Consider the following 27108-nt stretch of genomic DNA (forward strand, 5'->3'; position numbering starts at 1 on the left):
TAGTTGCTCATGGGGATGTCACCTAAGGTCTCAGTGTCTGGATGTCGTTCAGGGCTGTAGTGCTACCTCAATCGTTTTCTCCGGTGACCCAAAGTGAACTACATCTCCTAGAGATCTTAACCTGAGAAATCTCTAGGTAGATGGAAGAAACAGGTAAATTCATTTTCCTGCCCTGGGTCATTTTCCTATTCTCTGCTTCATGAAAAGATGTGCAAGAAATAAATATAAAAAACGATAGATTTCTTAGGATCACATACAGATTAAAAACATTTCTATCATGTCTAAATCTCAAATTATGGCCATGAGGCCCTTGGGAACTCTAAGAATTTATGTATTTGAATTTCTTCACTAAATATGAATCCTTGAATTCTGATCATAAACATTTGCATGTGCATGGCACAATAGTGATTTAGACCCCATTAAAATTTTAAAGTAGGGACAGCTGCATTCAAGGAAGACTTTAAGGTAATAAAATTATTGATTTTTTCAAAATACAAATGCTAATTTATTATTTTAACTACTACTTTTCCTTGAAACTTATATTCTACATATTATTTTTAGTTACAGGTATTTCATGATTTCTCATTAATATGAAAGTATATACATGTCATGAACAAACCAGGTAATCTCTTTGTATATAGCATAAAATTAGTTAAGGTGATGAGAAAATACACACTATCCTGTATACATGACATATCTTGTAGAAAGATCGTAGTCTTACTGATATTCTCAGTCAGGAACATAAAGAGAGACAGTTTGTATAGTGGTTAAAAACAAGTGTTTTGAATTCAGATATTATTTTCTCTAGCTGTATGACTTGCTCATTGCCCTGTTTTCTTTAGGATATCTCCGGTGAAATACAGAAAGGTCCTTTAATGTCTCAAATTAGGTGTGAATCATAGCCCACGGAAGGCACCTCCTGGTCTAGTCTTACACAGGCAGGAAAACATGGAGTTAATTGTCACATTCTCCAGCCTTCATCTCCCCAGCTGAAAGTCCCTAATAAAACTTTTGATTATTTCCTGATTTTGTTGTTTTCTTGCCATATTTGTCATCTTGGAGTCGTCTTTGACTCCTTTTTCCTTTGCCCTCCACATCTTACCGCTGAGACTTTTTGGTTGGCCACATTCTTTGCTTCATTAAAAACAAAGAGATTCATCTATTTCTTACAGCTTGACTCTGGTTACACCAAACACAACTTGATTCTGAAAATATTTCAAAGGCAGCTACCTGATCCCTCTAAATTATTTCAAATTCTCCACAGATCTCAATATAGATTGCTCATTAGAGTGAATGGTCAGTAAGTGTTCAATTGATCGTTACAAAGTGATGTTCATTTTTTCACTGTAGATTGGTGTGCACTTAATCTGCATTGCAAAGATTCACTCATTTGGAAAAGTTAAAAAAATCAAATGTTTAACAAAACAAGTCAATACTACTCATTTTCTTTGCCATTTTGTCGCTGTTTGAGTTAAAGTTCTATGGACATTTGGGGGTTGGAAAATAGCTCTAAAAACCACAAAGAGGTCACTGATGTTGACAACCCTGCATCCCTCTGAAAAATAAGCACCTGCTTTTCTTATTTACTATAATAACAAATGCCTGGTCTTTGTACAGGTCAAACAGGTTTTTTAGATTTTGCAAAAGGCAATTATTTGACATTAAGACTGTAGCTGTCTTTGGACTTTGGTAATAAGATCTTAATCAAATATTGGGGGCTTCTGATATTATGAAAATACCTTGGCTAAATATTAATAGAGAAAGCTTGGGCAGTGAGAAAGGCTTCAGTGCAGTATGTATCTACATATTATAGCCATGTTTGCACTTACAACGAACATTAGGAACAAGTCTAAGATGATATCCGGGTTGCTACTAAACTATTTCATGTGCTTAATTACAGCTTGCTTTAAAATTATGTTTGGTTACCCACTGAGGTAAAAAGCTGGTTAAGCATATTAAAAATTTAGTAAAATCAAAAGCAAAGGATGCACTTTAGCTGTTTACAAACCTGCTACCTATATTAGGTTGTGAGCATCCTGTTATGGGAATTATTTTTTTCAAGTGGGATTCTCAGTGCTCACCTCAAAATTTGGCCCATGATTAGTGCTAAATAATGAATGAATGAGTGCCTGATTTCTATCACCCTAAACACATATATGCTGTTGGGGTCTACAAGGGAAATATATTATTATCTACTGCCCAAATAAAGCATAATTCAGGTGAAAATTCTAGATCTGCATTGTCTAATTTGGTAGTCACTAGACATATGTAGCTATTTACATTTAAATTACAATTAATAAAGATGGAATAAAATCATAACTTCAGCTTCTCAGTTGCATAGCCATATTTTAAGTGTTCAAAAGCCAACTGAAGCTACCATATTGCTACCATAGTGGCTACCATATTGGATGGTGCAGATGGAATAATTCTTTCATTGCAGAAATTTCTATTTGATAGCACTCTTCTCAAGAGGATGGTAGTTTCTTCATGTAAAAAACCAAAACTCCACCATGCCAGTATGTACATTCCAATATACTCGGATGATTTTGCAAATATGAATACCCTCAACTTGAAGGAATCCTGGGACTCCATTCACTATATATTTCTTCATCAATCTATAGTTTGTGATAGTCTTATAATTCTTGGTGGCCCTTTCAGAGCCTTTTAATATACTGAAAAAGCTATGGAGAAAAAAGCGCCTTAAACAAGTGGTTGTCACACCTGTGCTTGCTAAATATTCAAATTCCCAGATCCTACCTGCGATCTCCTGATCCAATAGGTCTGTGGTGTCTTAATGAAAATTCATTATTAGGCTTCCCCAGGTGATTTTAATGCAAGGTCCAAGGGCCATATGCTGAAAAATCTAGCTTAAGAATTTCAAGAATAATATTTTTGCTTCATTTATTCAAAAAAATCTATTGACTCTGTGTTATGAACCCTATTCTAGGCACCAGGGCTATAAAGACAGAGAAAGAGAAGACATCATCGGAGAGGGTATTAATGGGTGGTACCTCTTGCAAACTTGTTCCTCCACCAAATCACAGGCACCCTAAACACCACTTCCTGTCCAAACCTGCCCTCAGGTTTTCCCCATGTGGAATCTGGCTTGTCTTTGTCTGTATGAAAGGTGAGTCCAAAAAGGACTTGATAGTAATAGTAGAAGCAGAAGAAGAAGCAACAGGAGAAAGAAGTGGAGAAGGAGGAGGAGGTGAGAGAGGGGGATGAGGAGGAGCAGGGGGAGGTAGAGAAGGAGAGGATGAGGGAGAGAGAGAGAGGGAGAAGGAAAGAAAGAAAGAAGAAGGAAGGAGAGAAGAGAATGTGCCTGAGAGAAAGGAAGGAAGGAGAGTGGACAAACTTGGTGATGGTATGGGGGGAAGGCCATAAGTAAGAGAAAAGAGTTTGGGATGGCATTTAGCTTTCTGACTCAGGTTGGTAGATAGTAGGGACATTCACTTAAACAGGGAATATAGAAAGAATAGTAATTTTGGGAAAAAGAAGATGGTTCAGTTCTGTTATGTTGGACTTGTATGCTGCCTCTGGTAACTGTACTTCAAAGTGGAGACACACAGAAGGCAACTGTCTGTACAGTTGAGAGCTTTAAAAATATGTTTCGGATGCACCAGTGTTGCGTGAAATCATGAGAGTGAATGAAATCACACCACTGAATGAAGTCAGACTGCAGAGAGAGAAGAGAAGGTTCAGAAGGTTGGGAATTTGGGGGACCTAAATATTTTAGACAATGATTCTTAACCCTTTGTGGATCGAGGACCTTTCTGGAAAATCAGATGATTTCTAGAGAATGTCAAATTTCACAGACTTACAAAATTTTGTAGTTTCCAAGGTATTGAGACCCCTGTTGAGAGCTTCCACAGATTTCAGGTGTTTAAATGATGAAAGAGGAAGGGGAGCCCATGAAGGATAGCGAGAAGGGGAGTCAGTTAGTAGGCAAACCAGATTTCCAACTCATGGAGATTTACTCATCTGACCTAATACAATCATAGATATAAACCTTTTAAATGAGTAGCCTGCTTCTCTTATATTCCTGTTTGTAAAATCAGGAAAGCAAGAACGCATTTCTAGAGGTAACTTATTGAATTCTCTTTTTCTTCATAGTCCCTCAGAGTTAGCAATTGAATTCCCCCTTCATTCCATTTTGAGTTTTCTTTCTTTGGCTCATAGAAGCCATGGCTCAGTTGACTCAGGAAAAAGAGTTTCTTAGAGTATTTCAACAATTCCAGGGGCCGGCCCGGTGGCACAGCAGTTAAGTTTGCATGTTCCCCTTCTTGGCGGCCTGGAGTTCCCCGGTTGGGATCCCGGGTGCGGACATGGCACCGCTTGGCAAAAGCCATGCTGTGGTAGGCGTCCCACGTATAAAGTAGAGGAAGATGGGCATGGATGTTAGCTCAGGGCCAGTCTTCCTTAGCAAAAAGAGGAGGATTGGCAGTAGTTAGCTCAGGGCTAATCTTCCTCAAAAAAAAAAAAAAACCCCACAATTCCACATGATTTTCTCTTCCACATAAGTTCAAAATAGGGGTAGAGCAAGGCCAGCATGCATTGGCATTTCATTAGGATCCCTGCCTTTTGTCACACTTACCTACAGAGGTGATGATGACTGTGAAATGAGTTTCATCTTGCCTTCCAGTTACATTGTTGTAAGCACAGCACACATAGTCAGTTGTCTTCTGAGCTACTTTCTCAGATGCAACTTCTAAGTGAGGCCCGTGCTTAATGACATATGTTGCATTGTCAGTCCTCCGGATCCAGGAGTAGGTGTTGGGAGGATAAGAATCGGCAGAACAATCAAACAAGATGGCTTCTCCAATGTCAACAGTAAACACTTCCCCTACTTTTAGCCCTTTATCAGAATTAACTCGAAGTCCATATGGTCCATCTGCATTAATTGAAAAAAGAAATAAAGGGGTAACATCAATGATCACAACAAAGTTTTTGAGTTTAGGAGAACTTAGCAGCATTTTACTTTCTATGAAAGTCTTCAAGTTAAGCTTGGGCAAATAGGTCCTCGTTTAGAATATCAATAAATGATAAGAACCTAAAAATGTTTTATTCTGATATCCATGGAAATAGAAATTATTTGCGATGTGATTGAACTTATTTGAAATAGTGAAAGTCTTTAAACTTAGTATACTAAGTTATATATAACTTTACAAATACTGTCATCATAATTCTTGTGCTAAGCTTTTGAGTAATGTATTGATAAATGTGCAATACCGTTAGACAAATTTCATCTTTCTGAAATCATAACTGCACTTGAAAGCATTTTTAAAATAGACTATGGCCACTATTTTTTCTTTGCCAACCATACTTTGAGTTTTATACGTTTTTCTCTCAGTGCTAAGATAGGCCTGGAAATATTTATAAAATACATAGTTCACATGGAACACAAATCTGTACAAATGGATATAGGAGTATTTCATATTTTCATGACATTTTAACAGTTAAAGAATTTAAAAAATTCCTCTTTGCAAGCTAAGCTTAGAATTTCATTTGGAAAAAATACATCTTCGTTGTCATTAACAAATATTTGTAAATCATCAATAAACTACTTAATCATGGATATCCCATGTTGTTTTTCCTCACCCTGCAATATTCCTGTAGCATTTTGCTATTTCTATGGCACCAGATTGCCTGCAGATGAAGACACATTTCCCATCGCTTTCTCCAGAGAAAAATCAAGAGATTATAAAAATATTCCTCAGCTAGACAGGTTTTTCTCATCCAGTCTAAATCCTGGTCTATATTCTAAAAACTTTAAGGTTTAGACACAACTGTGCTCATTTTCCAGTTGATTATAACCAACTTTTATTGGATATTTGCCATCCGAAGTCACTTTAAGCACTTACGCAGAAAACCACATTTAATCTTTAAGGTAATCACATGAGGTAGATATTATTATTCCCAATATAAGATGAAAGAAGAGATATTTAAAAATTTAATTCTCCCAGGGTCACATACTACTAAATAGCAAAGCTAAAACTCTAAAATGTATGCACTTAATCAATCATATTACCTCTCTAAAAAAGTGTAAGTGATATAAATTTCTATCTCAGAATAATTTCTTGTTTTCTAACATTATTATTAATTTTACAATAAATTATTTTCTAATTATATATTAGTTCTGTACTCAGTCAAGTTATCAATCAATAAATACTTGTTTGAGAGATAGTAAGTGTTAACGTATTTAGTACACAACAGATAAGAAATATGTTAAGACACAGTTCCTACTCTCAAGGAATTCATAAACTGGATAAGGCCATGGATGGCTTGCTCAGTAATAACCTAATCCAAAGGTTTTGATTTCAAAAGAAAGGACCAACTATTCATCTCTCATTATGTGGATAAATATAATGTTGTGACCAGAGAGTAGGATAACTATGTTAAATCTTGATTTTGTCAATTATTAGTTAAGCGTTCTTCAGAAGTCATTTAAACTTTTTGAGTCTCACTTTTCCCACCTTTACTATAAAAATGTTGACTAGATGACTGATTGCAAAAGTTCTTTCTTCATGCCACACTAAAGCAATTCTGGATACCAGCTAGCTAACAGCAAATTTCCAGAGGTTCTCTATTATGTCAGCATTTCTGATCAATCTACCACTGGGGAAATAAATTTCATAAGATATAACAGAAACTTAAGATGCAAAACAATAAATGATATTTAGCCAGGGAACACTCAGCCAGCCCTGGTGGTCTGGTGGTTAAGATTCGGCACTCTCACTACTATGACCTGGGTTCATTTTCCAGTCAGGGAACCACATTACCTGTCTGTTGGTTGTCATAATGTGGCAGATGCATGCTTCTGTGATGCTGAAAACTATGCCACCAGTATATCAAATACTAACAGGGTCACCCCTGGTGGACAGGTTTCAGCAGAGCTTCCAGACTAAGACAGACTAGGAAGAAGGACCTGGCCACTCACTTCTGAAAAAATTGGCCGTGAAAACCCTATGAATAGCAATGGAGAATTGTCTGATATAGCAAAAGAAGGGGAGAGGATGGAGCAAAAAGATCAGACATGGTTCAGCTCTGCTGTGGACAGGGTCACTAGGAGACAGAATCACCTTGATGGTACTAATTTCTACAAGAGAATATACACTTTACACTCTGTGTTTTTGCTTCCTAAGGACACAGAGACATCTGAAGGAAAGCTATAGATTTATATTAATATGTATATGAAATGATCCTACTTTCACAAAGCAAAGATAGAAGTTAGTACTTTCAAATTTGAAGTAATCAGGAACCGGACAGAGATGGAGGATTAAAGTGAAGAGAAATGAATGCCCCTTTCCTGTGACTGCACTGGAAGCCTATCATGTGTTCTCTCATTTCAGGGTGTGATACAGTGTCAGAGGAAAACCACTGTTTCAGAACTGTGTGCTATAAAATGAGACCCTTTATTCTGAATTCCACTAAATAGTATGTTGTGTAATGGGAGTGAAAAGTTGTTTTCACTTATTTAAAATCAATGTGGAAATGTCACTGTGTGCATGATACTGTTCTAGGCATTGTGAGGGAATCAGAGTTGTTGTAGACATGGTTCCTGTGGCTGTTACCTCAGGGCCAGTGTAGCAGCAGGGTCCCTTAAAGTTGTCAGCGTTGACGGTACATTAGGGAAGCAAAGGCCACCAACCAATGGCCACTGGTTATGGTTCACATAGCAGGAAACCAATGGGAGGAATCAACCAAGTTTTGGAACAGCAACAGATCCAAGTCTGTGCACAAAAACTTAAGTGTTGGAGCCTTTCCGAGGGCAGAACAGGGCAGGCTTGCTAAAGAAGAGAAGTGTGGTCATAAAAATACAGCCATTCAGTCTCGGTCTTCCCACTGGTTTTCAGGGTTTACAGAATGTGACTATAAAAACAAACTGCCTGATAATTTAACATACATAAAAATGAGTGATATCCCTTTCAAAGTGTGCTGACACTACTCAAAACTTTTTTGGGAACTCCTCATTTGGAATTACCTTAAGACCGTGCAACATAATGAATTATTCTCAAAAGTAGGAATTCTTCTATTTTGGAGAGTGGGTTCGATTTGTAGAGGAAGCCCACAGTCATTTAGAGTCAAGGCTGGTAAATAATGTTGATCATCTAATTTAATAACATCATTCCAGTTTAAAATAAAATATGCTTCTAAAGAAAGGAATCTGGTTATCTTAGCGTATCTTCCCTACACTCACGTTTATTTTGATTTTGCTACTTCCCCATTTGTTGGGTTTCATGGTTGGCATAATCTTTTCTCTTCTGTCTGTCTTTTTGGTTTTTTTGTCTGTCTTAATTATATCCTATATCTCACTCTTCAGAGTTAGCCTCAAATCCCTCAACTACCCTAGTCCCCACACAAGCGTCTCTTCCAGTTCTTGGAACCTAAAACCTTGAAGCGTTTAAGTTGCTTGCATCTGATATGATTTCTTAAAATGCAACATATTTTATCTGCTTACATAAGAAATAAATGTTCATTGCAGAAAATCCTAAAATTCAGAGAAGCACAGAGATGAAAAGAAAACTCATTTGTAATTTCACCACTCAGAGACTGAATATCCATATTTCAGTGTATGATCTTCAAGTCTTTCTTCTCTCTCTCTCTAGCACACACACAGAGATCTATCAATCCATCTTTCACACTCTACACACTGCTTACAATCTATTTTCCTCTTACTACACTAGGATGTTATTTCCTTTTCATTAGCACTTCGGGCTGGCCATCCCTTTACTTTGAGGTGCAGCCTAGTACATTATTCATGGGAACGGGCAATCCAATCAAAGACATTGGAGTGATTCAACCAGTATAGCCTCTGACTTTGAAGATGAAAGCAGAAGGATGATTCTATTTTGACTGTGGATTATGGTTCAGTTTCTTGCCTTTGGCAGAGAACTCCCAATAGAAATGAACCCTTTGCCTCAAAAATGGCTGTTTACTAAATGACTTGTAAAATCATCATCTGTTCTCTTTAACAATTTATGGCTGGGCGGGAACAGTACCTAAATTTCCATCATGATGCTGCTTGCCACCCTGCTAGGGAGCAGATGGTAAGTATTTACTGTGAATGACCTTTTTTTCCTTTAATTTTTATCACTTCGAGTACTTCCCTGCAGCAGTGCCATATGTTGCACACAAAATGCAGTGGTTACCAGGTTATTATTTACAACTAGAGCTGGAAGGCATATACATTTCATGAACTGCAAGTGGAACTGCAAGTGAATTACTGGCTTGACATTATATTCCACTAAGGCCAATACCAGATTATGACATCATAACCTCCTAAATATATGGTCAATTTTGACAGATTTTGTTACAGTTTTTTTCTGCCAAAATAAAAAATAATTCTTGCTTTCATGAAAACAATTGCTATAGAAACAGTGCCTTAAGAAAACAGAATAGATGACTCATGTTGAGATTCTAAATTACAATGTGGATGTCTATGGGGGAATATTGGAATATGACATTTACTAGATTATTGAGGAATTTTGCTAAAGGTCATGGAAAAAAAAAACACCACTCAGGAGCAAAGCACTATAACTAAGAAGCTGCTATCTTATAATGGGAATTTAGCCTTTCTACAGCATCATGAAATAAAACTAGAATCTGCAAGGGATATGAAGAAAGATAATCCATTCCATTTTATCAGGTTCAAGAAATCTCTATTGAGGGGCTGGCCCCGTGGCCGAGTGGTGAAGTTCGCGCGTTCCGCTGCAGGCGGCCCAGTGCTTCGTTGGTTCGAATCCTGGGCGCGGACATGGCACAGCTCATCAGACCACGCTGAGGCAGCGTCCCACATGCCACAACTAGAAGAACCCACAACGAAGAATATACAACTATGTACTGGGGGGCTTTGGGGAGAAAATGGAAAAAATAAAAAAAAAATCTTTAAAAAAAAAAAAGAAATCTCTATTGAGTTCTTAATCTGTGCCAAGTATTGCCCTAGGGATACAAAGATGAATAAGGCAGAGCTCCTATTTAGGGTGGGGCACTTATGAGTAGAAGAGACTCAAGACAAATATAATGCAATGAGTACCCGAGGAAAAATATGCATGGGGTCCTGCAGGAGCAGAGCGAACCTCTTAGTGACACTGAAGAGGTGAGACAAAGTGGGGACAGGTGGGCCTTTTTGGAGAAGACGTTGTGAAGGAAGAAAAGGGTGTAACCAGATGAAGAAAGAAAACTGGGAATAACATCAACCAAGGCATATATTCTGTTTGCATGGAATGATAAAGATTGCAAACATGTTGCTGCCACACCAGCAGAAAGGATAAATGACAAATCTTTAGATTATATATTTTATTTAAATCTTATAGTCCCAAACCAAGAAAACAAAAACAAACAATAAAATAGGGCTATTGCAGCAAGAAAAATAAATAAATTAACAAGTTTGGTTGTGCATCTATATGTTATATACATTCTCTATATATATGTTTCTACAGGTAATAAATGCTTAGCACAAATAAGACTATGATGTTTGATTTTTTAATCAAATTAAACTGAATGAATAAATGAATGAATGAGTGAATGAATAAATATCAATAAAGTGGGATTTTGACCAAGTGAAGCCTTTTGCATTTGAATGTAAAAACAATCAAGAAAATAAATAATACTATATTCACAATTATCACTTAATGAAAATAAAAATCTTTCTTAAATCATGTTTACAATACGTAAATGGAACGATTTGTAAATTTTCTCAGTGTTTTTCTTGCTACTATTTGTCATTAGTCTACACTCATGATAGATGTTTCTCTGTGAGATTTACATAGACTATGTCTAAAAGAATGTAAAGAAGAAAATTCAGTCTGTGAATAGAAGACACATTCTGTGAAATCTGAATTTATTCAAATTGGGATATTTTAATTCTCTCAAATAACACAGGGAAGGAAAGAAGGTTTAGAGTTTGAAGCATAATATTTAACATTAACAGCTGTGATTATGAAGTTTTCCCCCATTTTTATACTTTTCACACTATATATCAGCATATTCTGTTATAATGATTAGATTGGGGCATGAACTTGCACATGTTAAAAGAAAGATCTTCTTCTTACTTTGCCAGATTAAAATAAACTATATTGCAAAACAAAAGTGTAATTAAAGATACAAATGATATTTTTCTGTGCCTATAATTGCTTAGACAACTTCCCCAGGAACTTTTCATTTAAATCTATGTCTAGAGTTTAAAGATAGGTAGATAGGTGGAGAGATAAATAGATAGCTATAATAAAGAATTGATGTAAAGAAAATATTTTCATGTAGAAAAAGTATGTTAAATTAAAGAATGGTAATGTTTGGGGAAGAAAAGAGTTCTTCTCAAGGTATTCTTTCAATTTTTTCTTTGCAGGTATCTCCTAGATTATCCAGGCACTCCAAACTTCTTCCTGTCATGTTGCCAAATATGTCACCATAGTTTTGGCTCAAAGGAAAAAAAATGGAAAAGAAAGGAAAAGAAAAAGAGCTAACATTATTGAGTTCTTCCTATATGCCAGGCATTAACTTCTTTATACATAAAATTTCACCTAATCCTCCCCATCCTTCTCTCTCCAGGGACAGTGTAGATCAAGAGATGTGGGCACTGATGCACAGAGACGGGGAGTCACTTGCACACACTGGTAACGGCAGCACCAGGGCTTTCACCTAGGCAGTCTGAATTTACTGCTCAGGGTCATAACCACTGTGCTACTCAGGGCACTTCCCATTGATACGATATTAACTAGAGCACATGGCCAAGACAAAACGTGACCAGGTTTTCTTCAGTTAGCAAGGATGCTCCAACACAGTGTCATTTCCTGTTCTCTCTCACCACATTGAGTGATGGTTCCTTGGGATTAATATTCAGTAGGTGATATCTGGCTGGTTTATTATCTTGTTTTCCATTTTGTACCTTTTCTATGTGAATGTAAATTAATTAGACCAAACAATAAAATATAAAGTAAGGATGTATGTACGTGGCACTAGATTTGATTCACTTTGCTCATATTCCTTCACTGTGCTTAAGTAACATGAATGTTTAGGTTTGTGCTACTCGGAGTTGAATGGAAGTTTTAATTCACGTCAGAATAACCTTATTCAATCAAGAATGTGACTATACGATAAACAGACTACATTAAATCTGAATTTTTTACTCCAATTCAATGCTAGACAGTCAATACAGACAGTCAATTCATACTTTTTTTGTGAATCTAATTCTCAAACTATGTTTTAAGGCAGACAGGATCTTTTTCACAATGTTATCTAAATATAAGATCAGGTAAAACTACTGTAAAAATACAACTAAAACTTCAGTTACAAAAATAATGACACCACAAAACACAATATAACTCATGATTGTAACAGATCTTATATAATTTGCTTGCAATCTGTAGTGTTTTGGTATTTCTTGATGGAAAACTATAAATTCCTTCTTTGGCACTTTTTAATAAAATTTGTTCTGTTTCTGAGTGAAAGGACTGGTTCATCTCAGAGACATTGAATTCTGAATTTATCAGGCTTAATTCTACCTTTATGATTCAACCAGCTGAAACCTCCATCCTGACGCCACAGGGGTGAGCAGGTTTCCTTTGCTATGCCTCACTTTTCTTGTTAAGCTGCTGTTGCAGCTATGCTCTAAGCTACGCGGTAACTGATAAGACTTCCCAGTGTAATAGACCACTGGTTCTCAACTAGGGGTGATTTTGCCTCCTCCCTCCCAGGGAACATACAGCAATGTCCAGAGACATTTTTAGTTGTCACACCTGGAAGAGGCTTGCTATTGGTATGTAGTGGGTAGAGGCCAGGGATGCTGTTAAACATCCTATAATGCATAGGTCAGCCCCCACAACAAGGAGCTGTTCAGCTCCTAATGTCACTAGTGTGGAGGATGAGAAACCCTGTGTGAAGCTGAAATTAGAAGGCAATATTAAACATATTAGAGGTGGTTCTATGGAGTATAGGGGACTGGGCAAAAAATACACTCTAGAGAGGGATCTTGTTTGGGTTGGTGATAACATTATGACATGAACTGAAGAGTTTATGAACCTAACTCTGTACAAGAGGTTAAACAGTAGCAACAAGAATAGAAAAAAGAACCAAGGAAAATGCAAATCTGAAATAATTACTGTTCCCTGGGAACCTGAATATCTTACTGCAGAATAATTAAACTATGATGCTCCCTGCACCCTACCTCTAAAAATGGAGCTGAGAAAATGGGGAGAGAGAAGTGTCATACTCTGGAATGCACTACTCATGCACTTCCCATGACCTGGGAGCATTCTTTCTCCCTGTGGTCAGCTAGAGAGCACACCCCTCTCCCAGTTTACAATCACCAACTCTTCCTCCTTGGGGATGAATAAATTAGTGCATTCTGCATGGTTCTGGTTCTTGAAACTGAAGTTTCTACTTTCCACTGGAAATAAGGTCACACAATGAACTAAGTCACAAAATGTTTCCTGAAAGGCCCCTGGCCAGTATCTCAACTTGATCCTCAAGAAATAGGGTTATGCAAATAAATATATTTCATGACAAGACAGTGCCTAGGAAGTGTACTTACAACTAGTATTGCACTAAAATAATGGCAAAAACCAAATGACGTCTTATGTTGATATTCTCTATGATTACCTTTGTGAGAAATTCCCAGAAGAAAAGTCATGAATATGTTTTTAAAAACTTACAGTATATGATGGGCATAGTGATGTCACTTTCCATCTTACTGACAGGGTTCTTCACCAGGCAACTGTAATTCCCAATGTCTTCTTTGGTCACGGGAGCAATATGAAGGGTGTTGTTTTGGGGAGAAAAGGAGTTGGTGGAGGTGGTGTGGACAGGCCTCCCATTTTTTAGCCACTGGTAAATCAGTCGGGTGCCCCCTTCCACAATGCATGTCAGGGTCATGTTCCCCACATACTCCACAGCCCCAGACGAAGGCTGAGTTTGCACCACTGGTTTCGTGACAGGGTCTGCAATATCAAGAGAGATAGAAATGATTTCTGCCACCAGCAAATTGTAATAAATGTCTGTGAGGACTTTCAAATGTTAAATCCTGGGGAAGTGATTCCAAAGTTTTATACTTTGTAAGTGTCAACAGTTCAGGCAATAATTAAAGAGAGTAAAAAAAGTTATGGAAAAAGCAAAATGATACAATATAAAAATATCATTTATAGTAGAGATAACTAAATTCTAGAACTTATATGATAAGGATTTTCCAATGAGAACCTTTACTTTATAGATAATGCAGTTGGTGGTAAACTGCAATTAACGCCAACTTCCTTCTTTCCTGTTCTTTGTGCTTTTCCCAACACCATAAAGGTGGACTCTCACAGGCAAAGTTCACATGGTTGTTCCCCTCTCTTGATTTGTCCTGGTGTCCCAAGAACAGCTGGTTGGGATGGAAGTGGTGAACCCAAATTTTTATCCACCATCTGTAAAATAAAAACCTCATATACATTACGCTTTTGGGGGATTGAAGGAAAGTTTGAGAGAATCACATATGTACTATTTACTTTTTCTTCTATGTAAGCAAACTAATTATATGTTTTAATTGCTTTGCATTTGTGTTGCAACGTTATGTTAATCACTGTAACAAAGCAAAACCTACATTTCAACAGTGACTGAATCTGAAAATAGGATAAAATGTGTTATTGGGATTACATCACTTTAGGGATATAAAAGACAAATCCAATAGAAATTCCTGTTGGAACTCAAGTCATAGGAAGTAGTTTTATTTCCTGAGTCTGGTACACAGTGGACATATACTTGTCAAATGAATAATTTTCCAAGAATGGGTAAATATTTCCTCCCTGAATTTTAACTCAAAGATTGTTGGATACGGGTGGGAATTATATAAGTACCCACAACCATTTTCAGCAACCTTCATTAATCCTTGATGTTCGTGACTCTGTTTGATAAAGCACAGTGACTTTCCAAGAGTTACAGAGCAGTTAGTGACAAAATGAAGAGGACTTTAAATCTGGCAATGTTTCTCTCCTGCATTTTGGAGACATATGCATTTAATAATCTCCTTCCACGTATGACTACAGGATGCAGAGACTATGGGCTGATATTTAGGCAACAGATGATTGGCTTCAATATTTAGATTTTAATTTTCTATCAAGCTTTTAATTGGAATTGATACATCTCCTTAGGTAAATTAGTCTTGACTCATACTTACATTTTCCCATACAGAAAATGTTCATTAGGGCACAAACAGATCCAATCCCTCAGCCCAGAGAAGACAGGAGAAAATGAAAGATAAGGAGAAAGGGAGTTGAAAGGCAACTTGCAGGGGAGCTGAGCAGTTCTGAAGCTTCCAGCCTATCAAGATGGGTGCAATCAACTTGTCCACTCAATGTAATCCTTTATCTTCCCTGGTAAGAACAAAGGATTCAGAAGAGCTTTTGTTTAAATTGTTATGATTTTAAAACAAAAATGAGTTATATATATTTATCATGTAGAAAAAGCTCATGTTTCAAATATGTGTGTGTGTGGAAATATTTATGGTATGGGATAAATCACATGGGTAGCATGTTGATGGTCTCGCACAGGGAGAACCAATCATTAGAACAGACATTGGTATTGTGAGCATACACTTGCCTAAAACAGTGTAACTCTGATTGATGTGGAAGGTTCCTAAGAAGACTTTTTTTGGGCAGGCCCTAAACTCCTATTAAGGCTTTTTGGTTGCATTTCCCTAAACAGATCCAATTTTACTGCACATTAACATGGAATGGATGTTCTATTAAAAGTTTTGGGAAGAGTACTACACAGGAGCATTTCATGAAAATTTCCTTTAGAATTTTCCCCTTTTCTTTTCCCGAATTTGCTGTCTAGGCATCTGCTTCTACATCCCGTACATTTGCTCCCCCACAGTCTCTCTTGTCTCCACTCATTTACTCCACAGATGTTTACTGAGCACACACTAATGGCTAGCAACAGGTTTCAGGCACTGAGGACAAAGCAGGAAACAACACAAAGTCCCTGCTCCCACGGACCTTGTATTCTAGGTGGTGAAGAGAAACAGTAAGCAAATACAAATATATAAAATGTCCAGGTGGAAATAAATGCTATGAAGATAATAAAGTTGAACTCAAGATAGAGAGTAACTCTCTCTCTCTTGCTCTGGCTCTCTCTGTATTTGAGGACTGAGGTTACACTTTATATGAGGTGGTCAGGAAAGCTTTTACAGATAAAGTGACACTTTGGCTGAGACCTAAAGGCAATAGGTGAGAGAACCATGCTGTTATCTAGGAGAGCAACCTAGGTAGACTGAACAGCAAGTACAAAGGTCCTGGGGTGTGAGGGTGTTTGGCTTGTTCTAGGAAGAGCAAGGAGGCCAGTGCGGTCAGAACAGAGTGAGTGAAGGGAAGAGAGATAGGAAATGGGGTCAGAGAGGTGTTGGGTATGTTGGGGAGATCATTTGAGGCCTTGTAGGCCATTGTTAGTAATTTGATCTTTATTCTGAACAAGATGGAAAGCTATGGGAGGATTTTAAGCTGAGGAGGCAGGAGGAGAAGCAGGGAGGCCTGGTGATAGGCTATTAGGATAGCCCAGGCCAAGCTGATGGCGGGGTAGAGTGGGGCAGGAGTGCGGGTGGTGAGAAGTGATTGAACTCTGTCTGTATTTTGAAGGTCAAGCTGACAGGGTTAACTTGTGCACCGGATGTGTGCATGAGAGAAAGAGGGGTCAATGATGACTGCAAGGTTTTGGCCTGAGCAATTGATGGAATGCAGTTGGTATTTACTAAAATGGAGGAATATTGTTAAACAAACAGGTTTAGAGGGAAAAATCAGAAGTTGGGCTTTGGGCATAGTATATTTAAGGTATGCCACTTACATATCTCAATAAGGAAAATAAATGTCTGAAAGTGAGTTGACCCCACTCTCTCAGAGAACATTTCCAGCAATTTCTATTGTTCCTTAGGTTTGGTGCTTGAGCAAGTCTCATCCTTCCCCAAACAGTGTACCAAAATAAAAATCTTCAAGCGATGAGAATAGGGCTCTTCCCAGGGTGCATTCTAAGAAAATAAGATTTTCTCCATCTCATTGTATCAGCAACTTTATACTGATAGTTTGCAAGCAAATAAATGATAAATTCTACTTCTTGCTTGATTACCTTTAGCTGGGCACTGTGCATATCCTTTACATGCATGTCTTATTTAATCCTCAGACAGCCTCATGAGGTAGGTAATGTCATTTTTGCCATGAGACACTGAGGCTTTGAAGGTTAATTAGTTTTCCCAAAGTTGCAGAGCCAGGACCTAGAGGCCAGTTAATCTAATCTCCTGAGGCTTTGCTAACTACCATGCTACCCAGCTGCCCATGTCACTCGTAGTGGACTCACCGTCAACAGTGACTTGTATCTTCTGACTAGCTGATAGAGTTCCATTTCCCTGAATGTTGACCTTCACGATGTAATTGCCTTCATCAGTGAACTGCAGTGGATTGATGAGCAGAGATGCATTGGGTGGCATCATGGTGAACTTGTGTTGGTATTCCAAGTCGGGAACCACAGACTTGTTCACAGAGCCCAGTAAGTATTTGGGCATTGTGTGAGGTCTCTCAAACAGCCATATGATCTGGATGTCCGACGCCGGAGTGTGGAATCCGTAGTGTACAGGGAGGTAGAGGGCTTGACCCCTGATGCCATGGATGGTGTGTGATGGCACTGCCACCTTCAGCCCTGAGCAAGCACCTGCTACAAAGGAAAGGAGAGCTATAAAGACCCTGAGCCACATTTCACAATCTAAAGGGACAATACAGAGAGAACCTGGTCGGGTGATAATCCTTTTCAAAGAGAGGCTTCTAGGTACTAACTATTCTAGTACCGTCTGCCTGTAGAGGTAAATATTTGTCTCTGAAACCTTCTGCATTTTAAAACTCCACCCAAAGACTATGTTGATTACGTGACTTCTTTAAAGCCAAGATGAAAAGGAAAAGCAGAAGTTAATATCTATGACTGTTAAAGAAAAAGAGAACTGGGAAAGATTATTAGTTCTAAAGTCCAGTGAAACCTTTAAAAGCGTTTGAAGTTGTGGCTGCACTAATGTCTGAGTCATATCATATTCCTAATCAAACTATGTGATTTGAGAAACACTGTGGGGATACTTCCTCCCAAGAATCTTCCTCCAAAGTCTTCTGAAATGGCTTACTAGTCTATTATTGGAAGTTTTCCCCTTTAGCAAAAGCCTTGTCCAATGCAAATATTCCAAAGAAAATGGCATTAAACCATTATCAGTCATGATCAGTCATTCCTGCCCAGAAGCAGGAATCTGGTTGGCGTGTTTGAGGAACAGCAAGATGGAGCAGAATGGAGGAGGAGCGTGGTGAGGCAAGGTGGCCAGGGCCGGATCAGACAGTGTCTTAGAGTTATGGCAAACACTTTGGCAATTTTACTTTGAGTGAGATAGGGATGCAACTGGTGTTCTATGGGTAGAGGAGGGATATAAATATTTATTTTTTAAGGTGCACTCTAGCTGCTGTAGAGGAGATAAAGTGAACTGCAGAAAAGGAGTAGCGGTTTCTGCAAGGAAATCATAAGAGAGAGAAAAGAAGATAGAGTAAACCGAGGCCTTTAAACTAGTGATGTCTGAGATATGTGAAGCAGAGGCTGACAGAAGGGAGTGAAGCTCTTGAAGTCGTAGATTTAGAGGGACACTGGGCATTTGGATGGGGGACCAGTACAGGAAAAGATTCCTCTTAGTATATGTGTTATCTTTACAAAACAACATGCATTTCCGTTCCTTTCAATGACAACAGGAAGATCCTGACAAGTTCCTGGTAAGCAATAAATAAAAATTAGTTGTTTAAGTACCCATTATTACTAACTTAAGATAGGTAAAATGTAATTTTCACTGTATTTATTAAGTGTATTTCTGTCTCCTTTTTTACCTCAGGGAATATGAATATATTTATGAGGGTTTCCTGGTTCACTCTTAGTCTTGGACTTCCTTATCCTATTTCTACCATATAGTCTTAAATTCATCACTTGCGAATTGCCTTGAAATAAGGGATTTCAGGAACATATTCTCTAAAACAGCAGAGAGATTTCTGTATTTGATACTTTGATAAAGTTAAAAATCCACTGAAATACAAGGTCTTAGTAAATGACACATGGTGATTGGTCAGTTAAGTGACCTTAGACAAATCATGTTAATTCTCTGGCCCTCAGTTTTCTCATGTGTGAGACAATGGTAGTATTAGATGAGGTCTAAGGCTCTCTCTACAATTATGTTTTTGACGTTCTGAGAGGTTTTTCTCAGGGTAGCAGCTACCCTGCAGTTGAAGGTGAAGGGCCAATATTTAATTGAGAGGATGCAGAGAATTTTGAAGTATTGAGTTTCTGGCTTTAGTCCACTTACTAAGTTGTCAATCCCTGGATATCCTTTAATAAATTGGCAATTCTGTGTTTATTGCCAAAGAATCAAGAGGGATGGTGGGATTCCACATCGTTGCCTTGAGAATGCACTGGACAAAGCTGCAGGGCTGCTGACATAAAACTCAGTAGTTGCCTCTGACAGTGAGTAGTTTGGTCACTGACTCCATTTAATACAGTTCACAGCTGAATCTAGAAACCACTGCTAGACTGAGATGTACATATAGGTGGCCTGAATGCAATTCTCGCCAATCTGTTGTTGTGCTTTGAGGGTCATTGCAGAAGTCCTTGTTTACTTTTTTTTTGAAAAGGGGAAGAACCCTTTTTTATCTTCTTTTTTTTGTAGAAGTAGTTGAAAAAAATTAACTGAGATTGTTATATTCTGAAAACGGTTGGGAGGCACTTTATTACCATGAAGTGCCAGCATGACTAGAATAGAAACGTTGGTGACTTTTGGATCTTGAATCAGAATGTTGAATCAAGAGTATGAAAAGACTGATTGGAAAGTCTATGACTGAAGTTATGGGAAGCAAATTTTATTTAATGAAATATTAAATACAGCACAAATGTTTCACTCCAGGGAAAAATGAAACTAGCAGAAAATAACATTTTATATGGCACTTACAATAATTGTTTAAGAGAGGTAAACTAGTTCTTTGGGCTTCTTTAGAAACTGTATCATGTAATAATACCTTAAATAATATATTGCAATGAATATCTCTGAATATATTCAATGCTTATTATATCAAATGATAGGACTTCATTCTTTTCAAATATGTTGCCTGTTCAAATATCTGTATGACAGCGAGAGTACAGTGGTTACATTAGCTGTTTGCTTAGATTGCCTACATCATTTTTATTGGATAAATTATAGTAGCAAGTTATAAGAATGTCAGCGAGGAATGAAATTTTCTTCATACATTAGCTTATCTCAGCTACCTAAAATCTTTTCATTTTACAGGAAAGACATGAATCTATTGACATGATGCAATGCTTACTTGTAGTGAACTTTGGGGAATAAACAGATAAGTGGATGCTTCCTCCACATTTCAGGAACACATACTCTCCTGCCATTGCTGTATTTCCTGCTATGGATGTGATAGATCCACGATAATTTACTAACTTGGAAAAAATTAGCTTCGTTTTGAAAATTTTCCAAGTGCTCTTTTCTAGTTGTATGAGAAAATCTAAAGGACTAAAACTATTGATTTTAGAAAGTCAACCTCTGTATCAATAAACTTCAAGAAAATAAATGATATAAAAATTGATAAAATTTTAATTTCCTTTTGATATTCCAAATATTTGGACTTAAATAAAAATTCAATTTTATTATTAAATTCATTAATACTTACTTTTTGAGTATAAAAGAGGAAAATACTTAGAATTTTTGCATATAAGGCATTATACTAACCTGGAGAAACATTGACAATACCATTAATAAACTGACATACAAAATTATAGCAATAACCTCCCCTTTAGAGAGTTTCTTAAACTATATAACAACAGCATTATAAAGGAATGCCCAGTGTAAAGAGCTCCTTGAAGTCATATTGTAAAGTTATCTATATTCCAGCAACAAGACTCCCTAGCTCAGTTTCACTGTATTGAATATAAACACCAGACTTCACAAAGTGACCTCTAGATGTAGCTCAAAATAGATGGCATTTACTTCCTCATTATCATGTATGATATTAGCAAGCATAACAAAACTACTGTTGACTGAAAATAAGCTCTTGCATCTTTAGAGAAAATAGAAATTATGAAGTCGTACTTTGAATAGACTTTACAGACTACATTTTGGGCTTCACATTTTTAAGAGTTTTTTAAAAGGAAAAAAGAAACAGATATTCATTCCAAAAAAGAGAAAGATTTCCATACTACCTATGGTTTTTGCAACACTCTACCAACGGAGAAAAGTAAATTTGCCTAAGAAAGAAAGTCTTAAGGGATAATAACTGCTTTAACTACTTATGAACATGCTATCTATTTCTCTAAAGTACATTTTAATTTTAGTTTAGTTGAATTCCTCAAATGAATTGTCTCTAAGTTCTTCTTAAAGCCAAATACAAAAACATTACTTATGAAATAACAGCAGTCCTGTTGTTACAAAATTAAGTGGGGGCACTGATGCATAGGGTACTTCAAAACCCAGAAAAATGCAAAAAAAGAAAAGATAAAAAGCCAGTTATGGCAATTATTTAATTTTTCTAAAAATTTCAAAAACTAAAAATCTATATATAGGTTTGAATTTGACAACATAAACACTGGACCAATCATAACTATGGGAAACTCAAGCACTTTTAAAAAAACTTGCAAACTACACATTTCAAAATTGTGGGATATGTACAACATTAGGTATAAATTTGAATAACAATCGTATTTACAATAAAAACTATAACAAAATATACCATTGAAAGCAAGGCTCTAAAGTACAGAAGAAGGCTAAAACTTAAATTGCTTATTTAGGTAAGTTGTTCTTAAAATTTAAGGAATAAAGTCCTTTTTGAATTCCTTTCTGTTGAATATAAACAAAAGAAGAAATGAATTTGACTTTTAAAATTGATAAATAGGAACAATGGAAAAGAGAACATCTGGTGAAAATAATGATGACATAAAAACAGTGGGAATGTTGGAGAAAGACTCCTCTAAACTCTAAGAATCAGGAGGAGGATGAGGGAAAATAGTAAGGTAGAGAAAAATTTTTTTAATAAGACTAGCCATTGGGCAAAGAGAAAGGCTAAAGTCATTTTAAAGATATAATAGTTTTTACACATTTCTCCCTATTGGGTATAAAATATTTTTTGTCCGTTTGGAACTTTTTTCATATTTCATAAGATAAGTAATTTAAAATGAAGTAGCGCTAACAGCTTGCCACGATATCTGTAATTTAAAAAACAGAAAACCATTCTCATAAATCGTTTTGAGTTTCACCATAGGCGGTCACATATTCATGGCTTATAAGAATATTTGGAAAAATAAAATGCATTAAAGACTATTGAATTGATATGTAAACTCTGTAAAAAGAAGAAATTCATTAGGCTTTGAGAATGTTTTTACTTTCTTAATAAGTGCTATTGATAATAACGTTGTTCTAAGAAAACAATAACCATCTATTTATTGAACCTCCTTTCTCCTAAATGTTCCTGCTTCTTTGCTGGAACAAAGTGCCTTATTGTTTAAAAGGTTCTGAGCTGTTCTTCAATTATCTGAGTGAATCTACTGTCTAAAGCAAATATTTACCTTATGCCCACAAGTTAAAAACAAACAAACAGCTAAAACACAATTCACGTAGTGCCTTACCTAAGAGAAGGAGGTATATTTTGCACTGAAAGACCCCAACCGTGTTGCTGAAGGGGTCCATGAAAGCATCCTGTCCCATGCATACAGTGCCCTGTTCCTGCTGGCAACTCGGTTCATGGACCAGCAGCTGCTGGTTTATTTGCTAGGGAAATTAGCAGTGAGGTAACAGACCCTATCCTGCCTCTTGCTTCTGTGATTTGAATACAGAATGAATGTGTATACAAAGGACACAGGGAGTGGGAACACCTGTTATATGCTCTGTTAAAATACAGGCTCATGACTTTCAGAACAGCTTCTTAGCAATTATCAGTAACTGTCAGTATATTTCATGAATTATTCTCAGTTAATAATCACATGAAGGAAAACATCCTTTTGGGCTACTTTATTGAAAAACAGTATGCTTTCATAATGAGAGCATATCATGAAATTTCCTGAAAAACAAAAGCTAGTTTCTATGATGCAAAACTATGCTATTATTTTGAAATTAAATTTTTTCTATGAAAATTGAAGTATTTAATAAATCTGTTAAATGGTTTTAAATCATCATGAAATCACTAACCAACATGTAAAAGTTACACCAAAGAATCAAAATAGAGCACCTGAATATCTTTAAAAATGTATTTTTCTACGTAGTATTTCCTACTACAAATGTCTGTCATGGTTTTATTGAATCTATGAATTCACATTATTTTTAAAAGCAGACCACAGATGTGTTTGCAAGTGACAATGAATCATGGACTATGCATAATTATAATGAAAAGTCTATGCCAACAGTTACTATCTGAGGCCACATTTTCACAGCTGAAGGAGAGAGGAAATGAACCAATGGCCTAGAGATCTCGCCTCTACTGTGGGCTCTGGACTACAGCTTTTCAGCCTGGCCTTTTCACTGTCATGGCAGCAGGCAGTCTGAGTACTTCCGCTTAATTTACTAAGTTATAAGTTAACCCCGATCTCATTTCGTTTCATTTATTGCACGAAGGCTGTAGTCCAAGTCTTCCACTATATAAAATAAAAAAGTATAGCCAATCTTCATCATATTAAGCAAATTCCTTGCATAAATCATTTTTAACGGTAAAGGCTCACTAAAGAAGATCAATGACGGGGGAATGAAGAATATTCCTCAAGTGTAATTAAGGGTAAAACAGGAATGATAGTTATTTTGGAATCCAAGTTTGGAAACACTTTTTGCATTTAAGCTCCCAACTCTTCCAGAAGTAATTCTATAGGCAAGAAAGTGAGTGACTCTTGGAAAACCTGAGGTCTCTTCAGAGGTCGTTTTATGATCTCTCTATGCTCAGAAAAAATGGCAAGAGCTTCCCTGCCCCTAGGTAACTGCTATACCCCAACTTTCTCTGTGCTGTCTCTAAATCTCATACATATGGCTATTGGAGCACTTATCTCGCTAACCTCAATTAACGTTATTGCATGTTTATGGTCCCTCTGGGCTTCTCGAATACAGAAACCAGTCCTACTCATTTATGGATCCCTAGCATCTAGCATAGTGCTTAACTAGTATTTTTATTAAGTTGTTCCCCCAGAAATAATCCCCAAATGCTCCTTAGTCCATGTCCTCTGACTCTCAGTTGACGCTTAAGAAATGCATATACATTTTAATATTGGATTGCAGAAAATACAATTTGGAAAGTAATAAGGAAGTTCTACAGATATTACACAGGCTACCCTTCACATCTTTTAATCAATATTAATCTCCAATTGCCTTCATTAAATAAGCTCTTTCCACTGTTTTTAAAACCCAGTGCTGGCTCATGATGAAGTGTGTTGCGTCCTAGGCAAAATGAAAGAAGTAAAGACAAAGTAGTGAGTTTTTCTTAATGTCACATTTACTCAATTTACAGGACTTTTTAAATTCTATTTGTTTATTTAAAAATATCTTTTATGATATAAGCGATAACAGATGCTACATAAATAAAGTGCCATAATGAATCACAGCTGTGATCTTTTCATGTCATGGCACACATTAAAAAATGACAATACTTGTATGACATCTTGGGAAAGTCCTATGTGGCATAACCATGACAAAGCGCCCTCTAGTGTCAGGTAGTAGGCATAAAATCTTACCTGCCAAAGTAATTTCTGAATTCAGGATGTTTACATAGGAAGCCAAACAGGCAATGTAACTCTAAGTTTTTTTTTTTTTTTTTTTTTAAGTCTAGGGAGTTAAAAAAGCACCATGTATGGCTCAATTATTTTCTATAGTGTGAGGGTATGTTGAATTAGAAAATATAGTTTATTTAGACAGCACTGATTTACTTTACATGTTTTCAATATTATAGTTAAAGCCTTTGAACTTTTAGAAGTCTGAGTTGTCCATTTCTTTTTAGTTTATAAGAAATAAAATAAAATGTACAGTATTAGAGAAAAACAAAGTTTTAATGTTTTCTTGCCTTTTTATGGCCAAATAGATACAGAAAACACTCATTTCTCCAAATTTGGCTGACAGAAAAAAAAACAAATACAGTGAATAAAAAAACATTTTCCTTTTTGCATTTAGATCTGGGTTCTATTCCAGAATCAAGCTCTAATAAACTGTGTGGCCTCAAAACTACAGGTGGATAAAGTTGCCCATTTTATAAAGATTTTCACAGACTAAGAACTGTCTGGCAATTAAGATTAGAGTAGGTAAAGAATGAACGAATCTAGGACTGCCCTAAAGTGACTGGATTTTCTTTATAGGGTTAGAAATAACAGAGTCAGAGAAGACTAAGGTTAACATATAATTTCAAAAGGAATTGTTAAGCACAATGATAGAAGTATGCACAGAGTGGTCCTGTCAGAGCAGAGAACTGGGCAGAATTATGATTACAATACCTCATAATTGTAAGGTGCTTTACAATTTATAAATTGCATTCACTTGCCTCATCTCATTTATCCTTACAAAACCCAAGGTCAAATATTACAACCTCATTCGTAAAAAATTAATAAGACAACACTCTGAGAGGTCAAAGGATAGAATTTCAGACTTGGAAATAACCTCTATGTTAGTGTCCCCCAAACTTCAGTCATTCATAAACCAGTTATGACTTTTGTCATATCTGACTACCACTCACACTATTGTTTACCTAATAGTTTTCATTAGTGTGGCACACTTTAACATTATTTTTAGTTGAGAAATATTTTTGAAATCATGGGCCTGTATTTTATTTTTTTCTAATAAACATTAATTAAAAATAAATATAAATTAAAAAAAATCATTGGCACCACATTTCAGGACTCACTTTTCAACACTATACATAAAGTCGTTACTTAAAACATCTGGATAATAAGTCCTTCAGTTTCTGCATGCACATCTGCAGTAACCTTAGGCATGTTACTTAATTTTTCCATACCTCAGTTTCCTCATCTTTAAAATGGGGACAATAGTACCAACGCCATAGGACGCTTGTGTGGCTTAAGGGGATAATACATGTAAACCTATTAGCAGAATTCTTGACATTTAATAAGCTTTCAATAAGTGTTAGTTATTATGAATTGTCATCTCTGGGTGACTTTCTTTTGGGGGGGAGTATTTTTATAATTGGAAAGTTCTTTCTTAAAGATTTTATTTTTTCCTTTTTCTCCCCAAATCCCCCCGGTACATAGTTGTATAATTCTTAGTTGTATATCCTTCTAGTTGTGGCACGTGGGACGCTGCCTCAGCGTGGCTTGATGAGCAGTGCCATGTCTGCGCCCAGGATCCGAACCAATGAAACACTGGGCCGCCTGCAGCGGAGGGCGCGAACTTAACCACTCGGCCACGGGGCCAGCCCCGGAAAGTTCTTTCTTAATTTGAGGCCCAAACGACTCCCTTATTACTTTCTCCAATTTAAATAAACTGCTAAAAGTTGAAAAGAGGACTTTAGAGTGACCTGTGTATTTATTATTGTTATATTTTCATCTTGACTTGCCTTAGATTTTGCAGGTAGTGAAATGATAGGTGGGAACTAAATCCTTTAGTTTTAGGGCTTTTTTGAAGTGGATGCCAAGCCTAAGGAAGAAGAGCCCTACCCTACCTAGCCCAGTCGCCTACTGGACCACCTGAACTACACCTTCTCTCAGGCCAAGGCCAGCACTACCGGGCCGTCCCACGCGCTCAGGTCCCCTCTTGCGGACCGCCTCCCTTGGCTTCCTGCTCCTTTGCGTCAGCCTCACGTTCTCCCACCGCGCCCTTCTAGACCAGGCTGGGTTTCCTTCATCACATTCCTAGGGGCATCATGCCAGTCTGGTTTATATACTGTCTTCTCAATCTTTGTTCCTGTCGCTCAATGCCTCGTCACCCTATGAGTTAGGTTTTCGCCTCGCCGAGGAGAGCTACCGAGAGCAGACACCTCTGTAAAGACCAGCAGTCGCCGCGGTCACTCAGAGCAACAAGATGTGCAGGCTTAACTAAAGCGCCCGCTATTTTGCTTGCTGGGAAATGTAGTACCCGCGCTGTTCTTTCTCCTTCATTTTACTATGCTGGGA

At 37.0% G+C, this 27108-nt stretch overlaps 1 protein-coding gene across 4 annotated transcripts in view; it reads right to left on the bottom strand.

Moving 5' to 3' along the window:
- The window catches only part of HEPACAM2 (HEPACAM family member 2), a 36045-nt gene extending 13280 nt beyond the window's left edge, over positions 1-22765 (bottom strand). For 2 of the 4 annotated variants that reach the window (XM_046670218.1, XM_046670219.1), the window contains exons 1-4: positions 22645-22765; positions 17314-17667; positions 13650-13934; positions 4595-4891 (exon numbers count right to left, since the gene is read on the bottom strand). In XM_046670218.1, coding sequence (XP_046526174.1) covers positions 4595-4891; positions 13650-13934; positions 17314-17667; positions 22645-22723 — 1015 coding nt within the window. In that variant the 5' untranslated portion in view covers positions 22724-22765. The remainder of the gene's footprint in view (positions 1-4594; positions 4892-13649; positions 13935-17313; positions 17668-22644) is intronic. The other 2 variants (XM_046670220.1, XM_046670221.1) reach the window with 1 other exon arrangement.
- Between the last annotated feature and the right edge of the window lie 4343 nt (positions 22766-27108).

The sequence above is a fragment of the Equus quagga genome, chromosome 8, assembly GCF_021613505.1.
Source record: "Equus quagga isolate Etosha38 chromosome 8, UCLA_HA_Equagga_1.0, whole genome shotgun sequence".
In the NCBI taxonomy this organism is placed as follows: Eukaryota; Metazoa; Chordata; class Mammalia; order Perissodactyla; family Equidae; genus Equus; species Equus quagga.